This window comes from Tamandua tetradactyla, chromosome 3, assembly GCF_023851605.1.
Source record: "Tamandua tetradactyla isolate mTamTet1 chromosome 3, mTamTet1.pri, whole genome shotgun sequence".
NCBI classification, from domain to species: Eukaryota; Metazoa; Chordata; class Mammalia; order Pilosa; family Myrmecophagidae; genus Tamandua; species Tamandua tetradactyla.
Window position 1 is genome coordinate 13,293,418 of NC_135329.1, and position 18,665 is coordinate 13,312,082.

General features: G+C 39.1%; 1 protein-coding gene across 9 annotated transcripts in view; it reads left to right on the plus strand.

Annotated features, from left to right (window-relative positions):
• The window catches only part of CLIP4 (CAP-Gly domain containing linker protein family member 4), an 82,372-nt gene extending 65,055 nt beyond the window's left edge, over nt 1–17,317 (plus strand). For 7 of the 9 annotated variants that reach the window (XM_077152505.1, XM_077152502.1, XM_077152501.1 and 4 more), the window contains 3 exons: nt 3,995–4,059; nt 9,639–9,711; nt 15,101–17,317. In XM_077152505.1, coding sequence (XP_077008620.1) covers nt 3,995–4,059; nt 9,639–9,711; nt 15,101–15,431 — 469 coding nt within the window. In that variant the 3' untranslated portion in view covers nt 15,432–17,317. The remainder of the gene's footprint in view (nt 1–3,994; nt 4,060–9,638; nt 9,712–15,100) is intronic. The other 2 variants (XM_077152510.1, XM_077152506.1) reach the window with 1 other exon arrangement.
• The last annotated feature ends 1,348 nt before the right edge of the window (nt 17,318–18,665 follow it).

The window sequence follows — 18,665 nt, forward strand, 5'->3', positions numbered from 1 at the left end:
CCTACAAACCTAATGGAACCAAAATGGCTTTTTCCTCTCATTTCTTAAGTTTTCAAAAATAGATAGGCAGGAGATCTTTGTGGGGAAGTGAAGCTTCAGGATTTATATATGATATACCTCATCGGTGTTTCTTCCTAAGATAGGACGCTTTTGTACCAGTTCACTCTGGCTTTAAAAAATAAGTTGAGCAGAAACAAGAACTCATGAAATTTTAGGGACCATTATGTGAAATGACTTCTCTTATGTGCTGTAAGAAGTTGGCTTGGTATGCTTTCCAGTGGATGGGAAATAGGATGATCTTTAAATAAGAAATAGCATATATGTGATAATCACACTCGTAACAGTTCTGCTGTCACACAGTAGAGCCTCTTCTAGCTCCCTTCCAACAAAAGCACCAAAAAATTGGGTGGGACTAGATACTCTCAACAAATATTCATATATAATAGTTCAGACTTTCTTGTAGCGATTTTTCCTTAATATTGTCTATGCTTTAATAATATATTTACTGTTTTCTTTTTTTGGGCACCTGGGATAAATTTGCATTTCTCTTGGGTTTTGTTTTCAGTGAAATCTATTGCAAGCAAAAATTGTGACTACCTCCTGGCAAATACAACAGTTTTTATATCTATTTTGGTCCTTAGTTCGTTTTCCTTACTGAATAATTACATGCACTTTTTTTTTTTTTTTTTTTTTTTTTTTTTTTTTTAGAAGGAAGGAAGGATAGAAGGAAGGAAGGAAGGAAGAAAGGGAAACATCTTTTAAACATTTTCTTGTTTTTATTGTATTCTGTTTCTCCGTTTTTGTTACATGGGCTGGGGCCGGGAATCGAACCGAGGTCCTCCGGCATAGCAGGCAAGCACTTTGCCCGCTGAGCCACCGCGGCCCACCCCTACATGCACTTTTTGTATTGACTGATTCTCTTCTTCTTTGATGTATTTGGTAGAATTCTTACTATTTATGATAATATAGTACTTAACATAAATTTTTTGTAGGTTTTAAACATTTGACCCTAATAAGTAATTTAGTCAGGTAAGCTGAAAAAAAATAGCAATGTCTCTTACATTTTACTGAGCATTTAGTCAGTAGCAGGCACTGTGCATTGTACTTCGGATGCACGTATCGTTAACGCCCGAACCCAGTGAGGCAGGTGTTGTGGTCGTGGCCATTTGGCAGGTAGGGAAACAAGTCTTAAGAGAGAAAGTCAGATGACTAGTTAATGGTGTTCAGTCTGGACTCAACCCAGGGTGGTGATGGTGATTTTCTTTCTAAGTCCTTGATTTTGGACAGCTTGTTCTATTTTTATGGTCATTTTCTAAATAAAAAGAAGTGATAGCTCATGACTAATGCTCACAGGTGCCAGGCCCTGTTTTAAAGTGTTTTATGTGCATCAGCTTTTGTAACCTCTGCACCTCCCTGTGCTGTCGAATTTATCCCTCTCACACCCAGGAAAGTGAGGTATGCAGGTGTGCACAGCTGCCGAGGAAAGTAAGGTATGCAGGTGTGCACAGCTGCCGGGGAAAGTAAGGTATGCAGGTGTGCACAGCTGCCGGGGAAAGTAAGGTATGCAGGTGTGCACAGCTGCCGGGGAAAGTAAGGTATGCAGGTGTGGACAGCTGCCGAGGAAAGTAAGGTATGCAGGTGTGCACAGCTGCCGGGGAAAGTAAGGTATGCAGGTGTGCACAGCTGCCGGGGAAAGTAAGGTATGCAGGTGTGCACAGCTGCCGGGGAAAGTAAGGTATGCAGGTGTGCACAGCTGCCGGGGAAAGTAAGGTATGCAGGTGTGGACAGCTGCCGAGGAAAGTAAGGTATGCAGGTGTGCACAGCTGCCGGGGAAAGTAAGGTATGCAGGTGTGCACAGCTGCCGGGGAAAGTAAGGTATGCAGGTGTGCACAGCTGCCGAGGAAAGTAAGGTATGCAGGTGTGCACAGCTGCCGGGGAAAGTAAGGTATGCAGGTGTGCACAGCTGCCGGGGAAAGTAAGGTATGCAGGTGTGCACAGCTGCCGAGGAAAGTAAGGTATGCAGGTGTGCACAGCTGCCGAGGAAAGTAAGGTATGCAGGTGTGCACAGCTGCCGAGGAAAGTAAGGTATGCAGGTGTGCACAGCTGCCAAGCAGGAACTTGAACCCAGGTAGTCTACAATCAGAATGTGATGGCCAGAAGAGGCCAGTGAACTTTCCCCAGGACTGTCTAGCAAATTATAGATTTGAGAGTCAAGTCCATGCTGAGTCACCACCTGGTCTTATCTGTTTTCGTATTACTTTGGGCATATCTTCCCTGACACACTGCCTCAGTGTCATAAGTTTTGTTTGTCTCTGACTCAGGAGGACTGGAATTCTTTCAAGTCTCATTGCTCACAGAAACATAGTTGGCATATTGCAGGCATGTTAAGTATTGATCAAATGCACTATCTGATTCCTAGCTCAGTGCTTCTCTGTGCTGTAACAGCTTTTTCTTCTTTATGTTATGGTTTTATCTTTTTTTCTCTCTTTGTTTATGGAGCATGTTTTTCACTTCTCTCCAGTTTGGCCTCTGGAAGGTGGTTTCCTTTGAAGGCAGTCATCCCCCCAGCCCCCACCTTAGAGACCGGCTGTCTAAATGATCAGCTCCCCGAGCCAGCTGTCTTCCTGTCATCTGATTGTTTCATTCATCATCGTCAGATACTATTAAGGGTCTTTTAGTGCTTTGTGCTGTGCTAGGCATTCTATGAGCAAATAAAACAGACGTGGCCCCGATGCTGTAGGGTTTGGATCTGAGCCGTCCTCGTGGCTCTTCAGAGGCTCCGCTGACCCCTGAGGTGGAGGAGCCTTCACCGAGGTCCCACTTCCCGGTGGTCTTGAGCGCGCGGCCGTCGGGCTCACCTCGCTCTCTCTCTCACAGGGCAGCTGGCCTGTCCTTTCTTTCCATTTTAAAACGTCTGCCCCAGAATCTGTGCGCATGTTATTTCCTCTGCGTGGCCGGCCTTCCAGGCCCACCTTGCACCACCCAGCTCTCATCTAGTTAACGCCTCCTGCTAACCTGTCAGTCGGTCACTGCTACTTCACAGACACTCTCAGGAAAGTCACGGAGGCCCAGCGCACGCACTGCCCGAGCGGTCCCCGTCAGCTCAGCGCTCAGTAGTTTCAGGCTCGCGGTGGGGTACTTACTACTGAAGACCTGGTCACTTTCCAAATTCAGTTCCGCTTAACGATCCCTCATTGAATTCAAATATCCGTCTTCTTCCTCAACTTACTTTCTTTGTTTCCGTCAGTCTCTCACCAGTGGATAAATGTTGTGTATTCTGTAGAAATGATGCATATGAATTATGAGATGAAATTTCAAGCGTTGCAGGATTTCTGGATGGGAAAAGTTGTGTGGGAGGAATGACAAACACGCGAAGGCTTGGCGGTTCAGATCCGTTGACAGTCAAATGAAAACGAGGCTGTCAGGGCCCGCATTAAAAAAAGAAGAGAATAATTTGAATATTAAAAAAATGAAGGAAAGCTATAGGGAAAGTGACCTTTATGCTTAAAGTCAAATATGAAGTAGCTCATACTGAATTGTATTAGCCAGACCATGTTAGCAGAATAATTACATACATACACAGAACGAGTCATCTTTTATTTTTTGTTCAATTTAACAATTAGTCATATTTTTACAATTAGAAGCTAACACCTGTTAAATATGATATAAAGTAAACTTATTTTCCAGCTATTTAGTTTCACTTTCGGAGATGAAGTTCCAAAGAAACAAAACTACATCCTTCTGACTGAATCCACTCTAAATCGATTTTTCAGTACTAATGATCTTAGCAAACGACCTCCTCTTCTATTTGATTACTGCCTGTCTCCCGTACTAGATTGAAGCTCATTCCTCACTCACCCAGTGCTCAGTAAACATTTGTGGAATGAATGAAATAGCAAAGTAATAGTTGGTGTCTGAGCTCAGTTAATAATCCATCTTAGATCTGAAGACAGCCTACTTCTAATGAGATGTGTACTGTTTGTTTTATTCATAGAGTGACAGATTCCATGGATACTCTTTCAGAAATTTCATCAAACAGACAGACTCATTCTTATCCCGGTAAGATTACACACTTCAATATTGCTAATAATTCCTTTAAAAAGATACTGGAAGTATATCTGTTTAAATATAAAGAGTGTTCACAAAACTTGTGTAGCTCGCATCATCATAAAGCATGTGTGTTCCCCACCTCTGGGGTTGGGGGGAGGAGAGCATTCCTTCCCAGGCTGGCCCCCCGCCCTCTTCATGTACCCCCATCCACAGGTTGTGAGTGTTGAATTTTGTAGTAATTATTCCCTTGTTTTCCTTTATATTATCACCCATAAATAATATACATTTAGTTTTACTTATTGTTTGCTGTATCTTACTGTTATTTAGTTTTCCATTGGAATACAGTGTTTATTCGTTCTGCAGTTGGTGGGATTTGGGTTGCCTGTCGCTCCTATCTAAGCTGTGTGGTGCGCACACATGTACGTGAGCACACACATGCTCACACATGCAGAAGCAGCTCTGGGCTGGACGGGTCATGGCCCAGCCGATCCTCGGCTTCCCCGCGGCGCCCAGCGGTCCCCAGCAGCTCCTTTGCTCCTTGCTTCCCCAGTAGCGGAGTCGTTTGGTGTAAAAGTTTTTGCCAGTCTGATGGATGTGTCTCATTGTGGTTTTATCTTGGTTTTCCAGATTACAGATGAGGGTGCACTTTACCTCGTTTGTGGCTGGTCTTTTTTACTTTGTCTTGGTGTCCTTTGATGAGCAACAGGTTCTTAATTTCATCGTAGTCAAAATTAGCAGTCTATTCCATTACAGTTTGCATTTTTTTGTCTTAAGAAAACTTTTCCTTAAAGAGACATCGTAAAGATATCGTCCTATATTGTTTTCTGTAAAACTTACAGTTTTGCCTTTCACATTAAAATTGTCAGTCCACCTGGATTTGATTTGGAGCTAATTCTTTTTATTTTTTTCCCCTCTTTTCATATGGGTATCCATTTGTGAGATTGCAGATCTCCAGAGATCTACAATACCTGTGTTGTCGCAGATCAAGTGCATTTTATGCAGTGGAGTGTTGCTAGCCTCTCTCTCCTTTGATTCAGGGGTCTGTTTTTCTATCCCTGTAGCTCTCTTAACTAGTAGGGATAACAGCCAGACTTGGTATCAGTAGTCTGAGACCTGTCCACTCCCTCTCCCTACCCCAGACACACACACCTTGTTATCAACCTTCAGAAACATCTTAGTCCTTCCTGGCTTTTGCACGTCCATACACATTTGGAATAAGCTTGTCAGGTTTCACAGTAACTGCTGGGATTTCTTTTTGCTTTGAGATTTTAGCTCAATTTTAGATCAAATTACGGAGTCCTTCCTTTCCAAGGACATATATCTCTCATTTGTTTAGGTCTTCTTTAATGGCTTTCAGTGAAGTTTTGTATTTTTTTTCCATAAAGGTTTTGCATATCACTTGCTAAATTTGTTCCTAAGTACTTTATAATCTGTGCTATTATAAATGGAATCATTTAAAAATACTGTTCCATGGTGGTTTGTTCCTGTTGTATGGAATTGCATTTTAGCTTGTATATTTTGATTTTTTTTAATCCAGTAAACTTCCTAGACTCTTTTACACCAATAATTTATCTATAGATTCTACAGTGTGTGTGTGTGTGTGTGTGTCACATGCTTATAATTGCAGCTGTTTTCTTCTTTCTAATTGGTACACCCTTTGTTTCTCTGTTTTCTTGCTGTACTGAATTGAACTTCCAGCACTTACGGAATGGGGTGGTGATAAAAGGGGATCCTTGTCTTGTTCTTTAGGGAATGTTTCAACATTTTATCATTGTGTTTGATGTTGCTGTATTTTTTTAAATAGATGTCCTTCATTACTCCTTTGCCAAGGGGGTTTAAAGTTTTTTTTGCTATCATGAATGAATATGGAGCTTTATTTATTTTTATCTGCATCTAATGAGATTTTCTTATGATCTTTCTCTTTAAATCTTTTAATGTAATCAGTTACATTATTTGATTTTCTAATATTAAACCAACCTTAGATTTCTGGGATAAACTTGATTTGGTCATGATATATATTTCTTTCCAAAACATTGCTAGATTAGGTTTTCTCATATTTTAAATGAGGATTTAAAAATCTATATTCGATAGTAAAAGGCCTATGATTTTTTTTCTTTGTGTAGTGTCTTTGTCTTGTTTGGTATCAGCATTATGCCAGTCTCAAAATGATTTAAGGGAGAGTATTCCTTTTTTGTTTGCTTTGCCTTGTTTTTGTTTTCAGGTTGTGTTTGTATAAGACTGGAATTGTGTGTTCCATTAATTTTTGGTCACACTCACCAGGCTTTGTTGTTTACTATTTTGTTAATAATTCCTTACCAACCAACCCACACTTTTTATATTTTTATTTTTTTTTATTTTAAGGTTTTAGTACATTAGGTTTCTCTGTATCTGCTTGAGTTGGTTTGGCAAGTTTTATTTTTCCAAGTATTTGTGCACTTCGAATTTATTGATGAAAGGCTATTACCAATATCCTGTTGTTATATGTTTAACATTTACTATGTGTTACAATTGTACTTCCTCCTTTCTGTTCTTTTTTATTATTTATTCTCTCTCTCCCTTTTTTTCTCTCTCTCGTCTTCCTAATTATTCTTGTCAGGAATTGGGTCTTTTCAAAGAACCAAATTTTGTCTTTGTGGCTCCATTCCATTTAAGTTTGTTATCTCTTATTGATCTCATTTTCTTCCTTCTGCTTTCTTTGGATGTGTTCTGTTTTTCTAACTTTTTAAAGTTGGGTGCTTGGTTTATTCTCAGCCTTTTTCTTTTCTAATGTAATCATTTAAGACTGTAAGTTCTTTATGCTGCTTTCTGCATCTCTCCAGTTTGGTTACATGGTATTTTATTTTTCAGTGCTGTATTTTCAATCAATTTTTATTTCTTCTTTGGCCCTTAGTTGTTTACAAGTGTGTTCTAAAATTTCCAAATAAATGGGGTATTTCATTTCTAGTTATCTCCTTTTTATTTTATTTTGTTAAAGACAATGTGGTCAGATAATGTGATTTGTATCATAACCACCCCTTCAGTATTTGTTGAGACTAACTTTATGGTCGAGCATATTTTTTAAAACCTAATTTATTTTTATTAAAGGAGTTGTAAGTTTACAGAAAAATCATGCAGAAGATATAGAGTTCCCATATAATCACTCTCCCTCTCCCACAGTTTTCTCTATTATTAACACTTTGCATTAATGTAGCACAATATTTTGATAATTGTTCCCTGTATGCTGAAAGAGAATGTGTACTCTCTAGTTGTGTGCAGTTCTTAAAAAAATGTATTTTGGATCAAGTTTGTTAATTTTGCTATTTGATATCTTTATTTAAAGTTTTTGTCTGCTTGATCTGTCAATTATTGAGAGAGGTATATGGAAATCTCTCATTTGCCAAATTTTCTTTGAGGTGATAAAAGTTGGCTTTATATACTTTGAAGCTATATTTCTGGATACATACAAATTTAGAATCACTGTCTCTTTCTGTGAGTTGAACCTTCTCAGGTTTTGTCTTTTCTAATAGTATTACTGGGTTAGAATTTTAAGTTGGAAGATATTTTTCTCTTAGCACAATGAAAATACTATTCTACCATTTTCTGGCTCCTGTCATTGTTGATGATGTCAACAATTAGCTGTCAGTCTAATCCATTCTCTTATAGGTGGTTTATCTTTTATTATTAAGATCCTCTCTATTTCCTCTGCATATTATAATTTCACTATTATGGTGTGTCTAGGTGTGTAGATTTCTTTTTATTTATCCTTTTTGGAATTCATGAGTCTTTCTGGATCTGGAAATTGGTATCTTTGCTCAGTTCTATAAAATTATTATCTATTATACTTTTGTACTTCATATATTCTCTCCATTTTCTTTATTATCTCCTTCTGAAGCTCTAACTAATGATTTTTTAGACTTTTTCACTTTTTTTTCTATGCTGCTTTTTTATCATATTTTTCTCAGCTGTCTCTCTGAACTGTATTCTGGGTATATCTTCAGGACTAGCTTTCCATTTCCCAATTCTCTCTTTAGCTATGTCTATTCTGATGCTTATTCCAGCCATAGAGTTTTGTTTTTTGTTTTTGTTTTTGCTTTTTTTTGCCTGGGCAGGCTCTGGGTCTCTGGCATGGCAGGCAAGAATTCTGCCGCTGAGCCACAGTTGCAGTGCCCTACAGAGTTTTTAATTATAATATTTTTATTTATTTTTCCTTTTTTTTTTGCAAGTCATCTTGGTTGTTACCAGTCAGTTCTCTTGTTGTTTATGGGAGAGAATTTCAAGTTTTCCTTTTATATTTATAAACATTATATTTTCATCTTTTATTTTGTGTTGAATAATTCAGTAACTGAATTTTGTAGGCCTGCTTTCTTCCATGTGTTTCTGCTGAGCCTAATTTATTGCTCTTTCTTTCCTTGTGACTTTGTAATTTATTGCTGTGAGATGTTTATCTCCCTCATAATTTTGTGTCTGGGAAATCTTTAAGGCCTGGGTTGATGCCTCTAGAGAAGATTATATTTACATCTGCCAGTGGCCTGGAGGCATGGGCAACCTGGGACTACTTTAATTTATATTCTCTGGAATGTTATTTTATATTAAATAGATAATATGAATTTGGCTTGTGGTAATGAATTCTGAGGAGATTAATTTTTTTCCTGTGCTGAGCACTGAGGTTGATACAAGCCACTTTCCTTATTGTCCTTGTCTGAATGGTGTCTCGGTTTGTTTCTCATTTGCCCTTACCCTATAAGTGAGCTGTTTGGGACCCTAACTTTGACCAGGAGGCTTTCGTTAGAATCCCAGTCTTATCAGGCTGTACCTTCTATTTCCTTCCCTTTAATCCCGCACAGCCTGTAAGGCACACACCCAACTTCTCTAGAATTCAGTGGGAACTCTTGTGATACAAAAGATAGGTTGCTTTGGTATCTGTTTACCTCTCATGATTTCTCTGTTTAGTTTTTGGCTTCTTTGGAATCGTGCCTTTTATATCAGCTCAACAGTCTCTGTTTAAAAATGTTACAATTGCTTTAAATTATAGTTGTTTTGATCAAGAGATTCATTCAGCTCCTCTGGCCTCCATAACTGCCAGGAACAGAAATCCTGTTCCTTAAAAAAAAAAATTAAAAATTTTACCATTTGGGAAGTCTTCTTTAAAAATTCTGTCATTTGGAGATGCCAGTAATCATAAGTTCTGACATTTATTGCTTAATGTTTTAAAAATGGGATTTTTTAACCATTTTTATTCCTTTCTTTTTAATGTTTTATCAGGACTATAATATTTAATAGTAGTCAGCTTTATCAATGTATAATTCAGTTTTATTTGGTTTTCAAGAAATCTCATAACAAAAACGATCAAAAGTAATATAATGATCTTAACTTACTCATATGTGTGCATAGTTTGATGTGAAAGGCAAAGAACCATTTAGATTTTGGATAAAAATTTGTCAAAAAATCTAAGTTACAGTTATGTTCTGTATGCATACTCTCTTTGCATTCCATTTCTAAAGAAACATTTGATATGAATGAACAGAAGGAATGGTAAAAGATGACATTTAATACGGACTGCAAATTTGTTGATTTATTTTCCCTCTTCTAATGATAACTTTCATATTTAGGTTTTAGGAGAAGTTTCAGTACAACTTCTGCATCTTCCCAAAAAGAGATTAATAGAAGAAATGCTTTTGCTAAGTGAGTATTAAAAAGATTTGGTAAGACACCTTTCAAGATGAACATGACTGGGAATTCTGTGAAGGAAGAAAAATGGAATTTTATTTCTTTTGCATCACTTGGTAGATTTTTACCACTTAGAAAAAAAAGCGTTCCTCCCTCCTTTGCAAACTCAATTAAATATGTAACCAGTGACCAAAAATAGCACACTGCATTTATTTTCTTTTTGAAAAGGTTAGTGCTGTTAATAAAAGTTGGGGGTGTTTGCATTCATTTTGAGTGATCCTTGAATAGAGGAGATTGATTTTAGACTCCATTTGTAGTATTGGTCAGAGATTTCACCCAATATCGTTGGCAATACTGATAATACATTAAAAAAATATGTTTTATTTACTTTCAAAAAAGTGTCCACTTCTTATTTTACAGTAGACTCTTCAGAAAGCTTTTTTTCATTTCTCTCTGAAGAGAATGCCCTTTCCCCTTTTAATTTTATGTTTACCTCCCTCAGACTTGCTTTACTTTCCCCAAAAGTTTTCTGAAACTTTTGCAACTATTTTTACTTTTAGAGGAATGTGAGACCCTTCTAGAGTTCCTTTTTTTTTTTTAAGCCTTTCAATTAAAATGTGAATAATGCTCTGGAAAAAAGGGCTGAGCAGGGAAGTACACGTCCTTGTTTAAGTCGTGGGGCCCTCAGCGCCCCCAGAAATTAGAGCTCCCGCCCTGCGGCCCTGCGAGCAGCCGCGCCAGACTGGGCTTCTCCTGTCCCCGGGAGCATCTGAAATCTCACTTGGAACCCTAACCTGTCCTCAGGCGCTGTGCAGCTGCTGCCAGGGAGGGCGGGATGGTTTCGGTGTTTCTCCCCATTCTGCCTCCCCTGAGGCTTCCACCAGTTTTGCGATTGTTGAGCTTGGTCTCCTCGGTTGAGTAGAGGAAAGAGTTTAAGAGCAGGCACTTACACTCCAGTTCATTGAAGATCTCTGAGAGTTCTTAGGCAGGATGGAAGAAATCACTAAGAAGAGACAAGTGGGAGATGAAGGCTTCTGAAGGGGGAGAGGCATCCAAATCAGTGCCCAGAAGTTGGTGAGTGGAAGAGCATGATACAGAGTGAGGGAAGGAGGAGAAGGCCAGAGCTGTTGGACTTCTGCGGCAGGGATGGTCATTTACACCCAGGACAGGCTGCTGGCGGGTGAAGAGATCAGTACTTCTATTTTCTATAAGAGTGAAAAGAAATTAAGCTTTACTAACATATATTATATAGATCAATACTAGCACCTGTTTTTTTTCTAAAGAAGTAAACATGCTTTCATTGAGGATATATGATCCTTTTTTTTTTTTTTTTGCACGGGCAGGTACTAAAAATCGAACTCGGGTTTCTGGCACAACAGGCGAGAACTCTGCCTGCTGAGCCACGGTGGCCCACCCAATCCATTGTTTTTTGACTTTATAGATCTCTCGACCAAAATGTTTGGTAATCACTGATCTAAGGAACAAAAGAAAGACTATGTGCTGGCAGGTACTAGGAAGTCCACCCCTTTCCTGGGGTTAGAGTGACACAGCAGTGACCGGAGGCTCCCCTGGGGAGGTGACCGTTGACTGATAGGTGGTGGCCCTCCGGCTGGTGGCTGTCTGGAAGTGAGTGGGGAAGTGCATGTGTGGAGAAAACGAGTTTATGGAGATCCACCAACCACCCATTTTGTGGCTTGTTCAAACAGAAATGAATATTTCTAGAAGAAACCTGGAAAACACAGAGGTGATGAAACTTCTTGGCAAGGACCTTGAAAGGTCCTGGGGCATACGTCTTGTCGGACCCTTGTGAGTGAAGATGCCTGTGGGCAGGGACAGTGGCAGGCCACCCCAGCCTTTGTGAGTGAACAGGACTTGTTTCTCTAGCTCCATGTATTGAGACAGCAGTGACAGATGTATTTCCTCTAAAGGAGGAAGCAACAGGAAGGGGGTTGGAAGCAGTGCTCGTCTTCAGCATTCTCCCCAAGGCTAGTGCCAAGATGAATTGGTAAGGAAAGTGTGCATTGTGCATGAGATTTTAACAGGTGCCATGGAGACCTGCTTGCACAGGCACCTCTACACCCGCTACCTCCTGTCTTTGTTCCCTCTCACCTGTCGAGAGCTGCCTCCTCGTTGTCAGTTTATTTCAGCTTCTCTTTGGGAGCTGCTTAAAACTCTTTACTAGGTCCTGTCTGTAGATTCCCTCCCGTCGACATGGTTTGGTTGGTTCGCTCCAGTGTGAATGCCGTTAGGTAGAACCCATACAATCCAGTTTGCCCCAGGTTCCACCATTTCATGTCATATGTTTTCACTTTCTGCCTGTCCCTGAAGCTTCTCGATTCTCAAACACAGGATAAAATCTGGAGTCATTGGCATGGCATCTAAGGCGTTATGTTATTGGCTGCTGTCACTCCTGCCTTAGTCCTCATGGAAAAAGTCTCACATTTTCTAAGCTCTGTGCTGATCAAATAAAGTACCATATGCATATATTTTGCTTTCTAAGTATTTCTGCTTTCCTTTTCTGTTGGCTCAACTGGCACTTCCTCATCAGTCTTCTCAGATCTTCCATGAAGTGCGTGCTATTCTGTACTTTGGAACCTATAACATTTTATTGATTATTACTCACCAATTCCTAGAACCTTGCCCTGTGTTTTCCATTTTGCTAGGTGGTCAATAAATATATTCAGATGAGTAAATGTAGCTTTCAAGTGCACTGTCATTGTAAGTTTTTCAAGTCCATGGACATTTGAGCTTTGATGTAACTTAAAATCATTCTTAATAGAATGTTGTGTTTACCTAAACCATTCATTTTTGGTTAGGTATTGGATTCAGTTATTGTTCTTTTCCTTAAAAACTTTTTTGATTATGAAAGTTGATTACACAAAATTTGAAAAAATAAGAAAAATGAGACATTTATATCATGTATAATCTTGTTATCTACATAAGATTATCACTATGAGCATTTGATGTATACTTTTCCCATTTTTAATGCATGTATCTGAATTCTTAAGCCAAGTTGGATGAATTATACCCTGAATACCCTTTTGTAATCTTTTCCCACTTAAAATATCATGAGGATATTTCCGTATTATTTCCCTCAGTGTGACTCTTGAAATGACTTTCAAGACTATGCTGTGCTATGGAAACATTTTTAAGGCATAATTATAAACAAAAACTAAATCCACCAGAATTATAATTTAATTAAAAGCAGATGAACAACTTTTAAGCATCACACTTCCTTTGAGCTATCTTTTGTCCTTGTGTTTGTGCTCCTTCTCTATCTCGCCTTCTCTCTCTGTGTGGGTATGCGTGTGTGAGAGCAGATAAATATCTTGCTTTTTCATTATATTTTTTATTTCCATATACACTTTTAACTCTTTAATTAATTTGAATTTTTTTAATATATAGTGAGTGATAATAACATACTTGTTCATTCATTTCCCGCTCACTTGAAGTTCTTTTTTTTCATATATAAAATAATTATATGTATTTTCCTAAAGATGTCTTTTCTGTGTCATTTAAAAGTCTATTCTGGGTGGTGCAATGGTGGCTCAGTGGCAGAATTCTTGTCTGCCATGCCAGAGACCCGGAATCAATTCCCGGTGCCTGCCCATGCGAAAAAAAAAAAAAGTCTATTCTGTGCTAGAGCCACATTGTTCTAATTTTTGTAACTTTATAATATATTTTAATATAATGGCAATGTTAAGTCTTCCTTTATTATTATTTTTCAATATTTCTTAACTACTAATGCCTATTATGGTTGTAAGTAAGAGCCCGGCTTTGTACTTGGATGCTGGATTTGAATCCCATCTCTGCGCATTACCGTCTCTCTGACCCAAGGCAAATAGATTGATTTCTCTGTACCTTAGATTCTCCTTCTGTTAGAAAGAGATAAGAATTCCTACCTCACTGGCTTGGGTGAGGTTGCATGTGAAATATGTTTGGCACATGGCTAGTTCCATGTAAATGAGAGCTATTATTATTTGTGTGAAATTTAGAATAATTTTCTTTGGTTACAAAAAATACCGCTTTGGGGATGAATTTGGGAAGAACTAACAAAGGTCTTTCATTTCTCTTTTGTCTATCCTTTGGTAAAAATTTCTAGTTTTTCTTACAGGCATTACACATTTCTTTGTTACCTTTATTATTATTTGTGCATTTGATGTGGTTAATACATTTTTTCATTGTATTTTCTAACTATAAATCTACCATTTCCTGGCAGAGGTAGCTCAGGACAAGTCTCTGAGCCTCAGTTTTCTTATACGTAAAATTGGAATGACTGATACTTGCACGTCGCTTCTTACAGGGTGGTCAGTGGGTGCACAGGAGACAGAGTGTGTGGGGTTAGAAAATATGGAAAATGAGATGAAATGTTAACTAAGCGGGACCCAGATCCTGCTCAAAGTAAGTAGTAAGTGCCAATGTAATTTTGGTAACAGGCGCTTCATTCTATGTGCGGCAGGGGCAGGAGAAGATTTTCTTTTTTGACGGAGGGGTGGGCGTGGGTTGGGGTGTGCGCGCCGTGGGAGGGGTGGAGGATGGAAGGCTCCAAGAAGCGGGGCTGGTGGCTTCTGCCTCCTTGTCTTAGGGGGTCTCGGGTTTGGGGCGGTAAGATCCCTGGTGACGCTCCCCTCGTGGGGCCAGTGTCAGGGTCAGCTGTCCCCGCAGACGCTGGAGGGAGCCTGGGCCGTGCTCACGTGAGCCCTTGGGTGAGCTCGCCTGTGTGTCCCGGAGAGCTTTGCTCGGGTCTCCGGTGGCTTAGTGGCGGGTGCTGGGAGGCTTCTCGAGGCCACTGTGAGTGATGGCGTAGAGAAGAAATAAATCCTGCACTGGGCAATCAAGATCCTCTTTAATTTTAGCGTCAGGGAAGGAGCAAGAGCAAGTCTTGGTGTACCTGCAGTTCATATGTAGAAGACATAAAAATACTTTCTGAAGTTGTGAATTTAGTTTTTAAATTTGTTTTCATAAGTAGAAATATTTTAAAAGCGAACAAAAGGTTATTTTAATTTACTGTAGCCAAAATGCCAGGTTCTTTTCCTTTCGCTCTATTTGATAGTATTGATAATAAAGAGGTGTCAGTGCATTTTCCTAATTGTTACGTTGCTGACACTGTGTGCATAGAGTCCCTCTGACCTCCCCAGAAATTGCAGGTGAATTCTTACATCCAGGTTAGGGTTGTAGTAAAGTAGCCAAAATTAGAAAGACTTTCTTAATGATAAGTGAAAGTGTATTCTAACGCTGTTATTGGGAATTAAAAAAGGAAAAAAAATCAAGTGGTGATTTTTAAAGTGCTCTCTTCTGGATTGGATGGAAATAATGAATTCTGAGCCTGGCGGCGAATGGGCATGAAAACTTGCATGGCGTGGCCCTGACCCCTAAGACTTCCTCTCCCTCTCCTCCTTCCCAGCAGGTCGAAAGCCGGCCTGCGGCGCAGCTGGAGCAGCGCGGGTCCCACGGGTCCCGCCGGCGGCGCCGGGCGCGTGAAGCTGCGCGAGGGCGCACAGGTGCTGCTGACCAGCTCCAGCGAGATGGGCGCCGTGCGCTACGTGGGTCCCACCGACTTCGCGGCAGGCATCTGGCTGGGCCTCGAGCTGCGGAGCGCCAAGGGGAAGAATGACGGCGCGGTGGGGGACAAGCGCTATTTCACCTGTAAGCCGAACCACGGCATCCTGGTCAGACCGAGCAGAGTGACCTACCGCGGCATTAACGGGTCCAAGCTCGTGGACGAGAGCGGTTGAGTGTCGCGCCTGCACGAACCGTTAGCGCTAGCATACTGTACATATTAGGGTGTAAAATAAAGTGTCCATGCAGATGGTTTGCTTTACTTAGCCACTGTTTAAAATTTGAAAATATAGTTATCGTCATAAAAACCATTATAACAATTCAGAGAGAATCCTTAAAAAAAAAAAAAAAAGCCAGAAGAATGAACTCTGGGAGTCATGGGTCTTGTAAAGCAATAAGCAATTTTTAAAGATTTGAAAGGTTTGGACCCAAGAAAAATTTGACCTGATGTAAAAATGTGCATTTTATTAAGCGACCACGCAATGTATTAACTTTGCACGTAATACTGGAATTTTCGTAATTCCCATAATTGTGAAGGCTTTCATTAGCTTTGGTTAAGGTATGATTTCCACACAACCTTTTCCTGTTAAGTATTTTTGGAGTTTTTATCACTCTCTGTATTTTACTATCGATAAGTACAAAAAGAGAACAGTATCAGAATGATTTTTCTATAAATTATCTGCCTTTTTAGGGATGCCTCATCTAAAGATACTAGAATTTCAGAGTTGGTCGGGGCCTTAGAGGCTCTCTGGCCCAGCCTTTTGCCTAGTGCCAAATAGGGGGTGTAAGTCTAAAGCAGTTCTTCTGGGGCTCCTAGCTGGCTGGTGGGCAGAGCTGAGCCTAAGACGGGGCCTCCAGCCTTGTGCTCAGGGCGCGTCCTTTACACAGACTGGACAATATCAGATTTTCCCTCTGTGCTGCCTCACTGCTTCATCTAGAGGAACTATGAAAACCCTCAGTTAAGGTTTATGAACTCAAGTCATAATTAAGAATTTTTTGCACATACTTCTTTATTGGTTGTATCTGTAAAACACACGAAGCACTTTTAACACATGATGCACTTTCATCTCTTTGGAGAATTTGCCATCGTTTCCTCCTGGTATATGAAAAACATTTTTAAAAATGCAGTTAAGATAAGAGGACAAATTAAGATGTGTTAGGAAGAGTATAGCAGTTATATCTTTTTATGATTTCTCGATTGTTTCATCATTCATGAAACTTGCACCGTTTGCTGTAGCTGCTGTTTTTATACTGTCAGTTGTTGCAGAATCCAGCTTGTTGCAAAGCTGTGGGACTGTATCATGTTTTTATTTTCTTTCTTGTGTACATGTTAACAAACTAAGTTTCAAAACAGAGTGGTGTAATAATGCAGAACATTTGTGTTGTGGATCTCTATTGATGTTTGTGTCCTATATGTGTAAAAGATTTATCTTTTATTGTAGATATTCAGACTTTAAACTACCGTAGAAATATTGGAACAATTTGCTTTATAAGATTAAAAGCATCCCTCAGAATGGAGCTCTCTTTTGTGCTTAGAAATAATATGTTGAACTATTTTGCAATATACTATTTTTAATCTAAATTCTTTTGCTTTGCTGCCTTTTTTTTTAAGTGTGGTATTTCAAATATCGCAAGAGCTATTTTCCTGTAATACATTTGCAAAATAAGGGTGCTTTGTACTCAAGAAATATTTTTATTGATTGAAGAAAATGACTGTACTGCAATTCAAAAGTAAACTTATTTTATTATACAGATTATTTCTTAAAATCTCTATTTATATCTTTAGATGAAATCTATGACTACACTGAACTTGGATGTCCATAATTCTTCTGTTAAATAGAAAACACTATAAGTTAGAAGCAGTAATGTCAACAGTGAATTTATTTTTGAGGTCAGAGAACCAAAGTTTCCCCTCATGTGTAGATTAGATTATTAAGTACATATAAATGCCTATGTTTACATACAATATACATGCAAATCAGGTGTTTTCTTTTATGTTTTGCTTATTAAATGTCATTTAAAATTTACTTCTTGAACATTAATAAAATGGGAAGTTGCTGCGGTTTTGGAATGGTATCTTGTCATCTACCCTTATCATCAACTCTCCTATTCTTGGGAAACTCACAGTGTGTGTGCCTTGTAATGGACGATTTCTTTCCTTCATGATGGTTTTGGTTTGTCCTATTCCTGTGAAGAGCCTTAAAAGTATATACTTGACTCAAGATGTAAAGCTATGCATGTATGTAGCCACCCACCTATTAAGATTGTTTTGGTGGGCAGAGGGCCATTTTAGAAAAGAGTGTTTTCTAAAATCTCTTCAGTCCTCTGTTTTTTCCTTTTTTTTTGCTGGGCAGGCAGTAGGAATTGAACCTGGGTCTCCGACATGGCAGGTGAGAATTCTGGCACTGAGCCACCATCACATCACCCAGTCCTGTTTTTTTTAGAGCTAGGGTTTCACTTACTTATTTAGAGTAAGATGGAACACATTGAATTAAGATTTTTTTTAAACTTTTTTTTTATTGTATAGTATAACATATATACAAAGCAAAGAAATAAAAAAGCAATAGTTTTCAAAGCACTCTTTAACAAGTAGTTACAGGACAGATTCCAGAGTATGTCATGGACTACTATATGATCCTCACATATTTTTCCTTCTAGCTGCTCCAGAATATAGGACGCTAGAGGGCTTAAATATTTTTTGTCATCACAATCAACTTTTTTTCCTTCTTTTTTTTGTGAAAAATAACATATATCCAAAAAAGCTATACATTTCAAAGCACAGCACCACAAGTTGTAGAACATATTTCAGAGTTTGACATGGGTCACAATTTCACAATTTTAGGTTTTTCTAGCTGCTCTAAAATACTGGAGACTAAAAGAAATATCAACTTAATGATTCAGCATTCATATTCGTTTCTTAAATCCTATCTTCTCTGTATAACTGCACCCTCACCTTTTATTTTTCCATCCCTCTCTTTACTGTTGTTTGGGCTATGGCAATTCTAAATTTTTCATATTGGAAGGATCTGTCACTAATATGGGATAGGGAGATGGAACTATCTGATGTTCTGGAGAGGCTGGGCTAGGTTTCAGAATTTATGTGGGCCAGGGATGCATCTGGAGGTAGCAGGTTTCTGGAAAGTTACTCTAGTGCCTGGAACCCTTGTGGAATATTATATATTGCCCTAGGTGTTCGTTATATTGGCTGGAATGATCTTGGTTGGGGGTTGGCAGGTTATGATAGGTAGCAAAGTCTAACTGAAGCTTGCATAAGAGCAACCTCCTGAGTAGCCTTTGACTATTTGAACTCTCTCTGCCACTGATACTTTATTAATTACACTTCTTTCCCCTCTTTGGTCAGGATGGAATTGTTGATCCCATGGTGCCAGGTCTGGATTCATCCCTGGGAG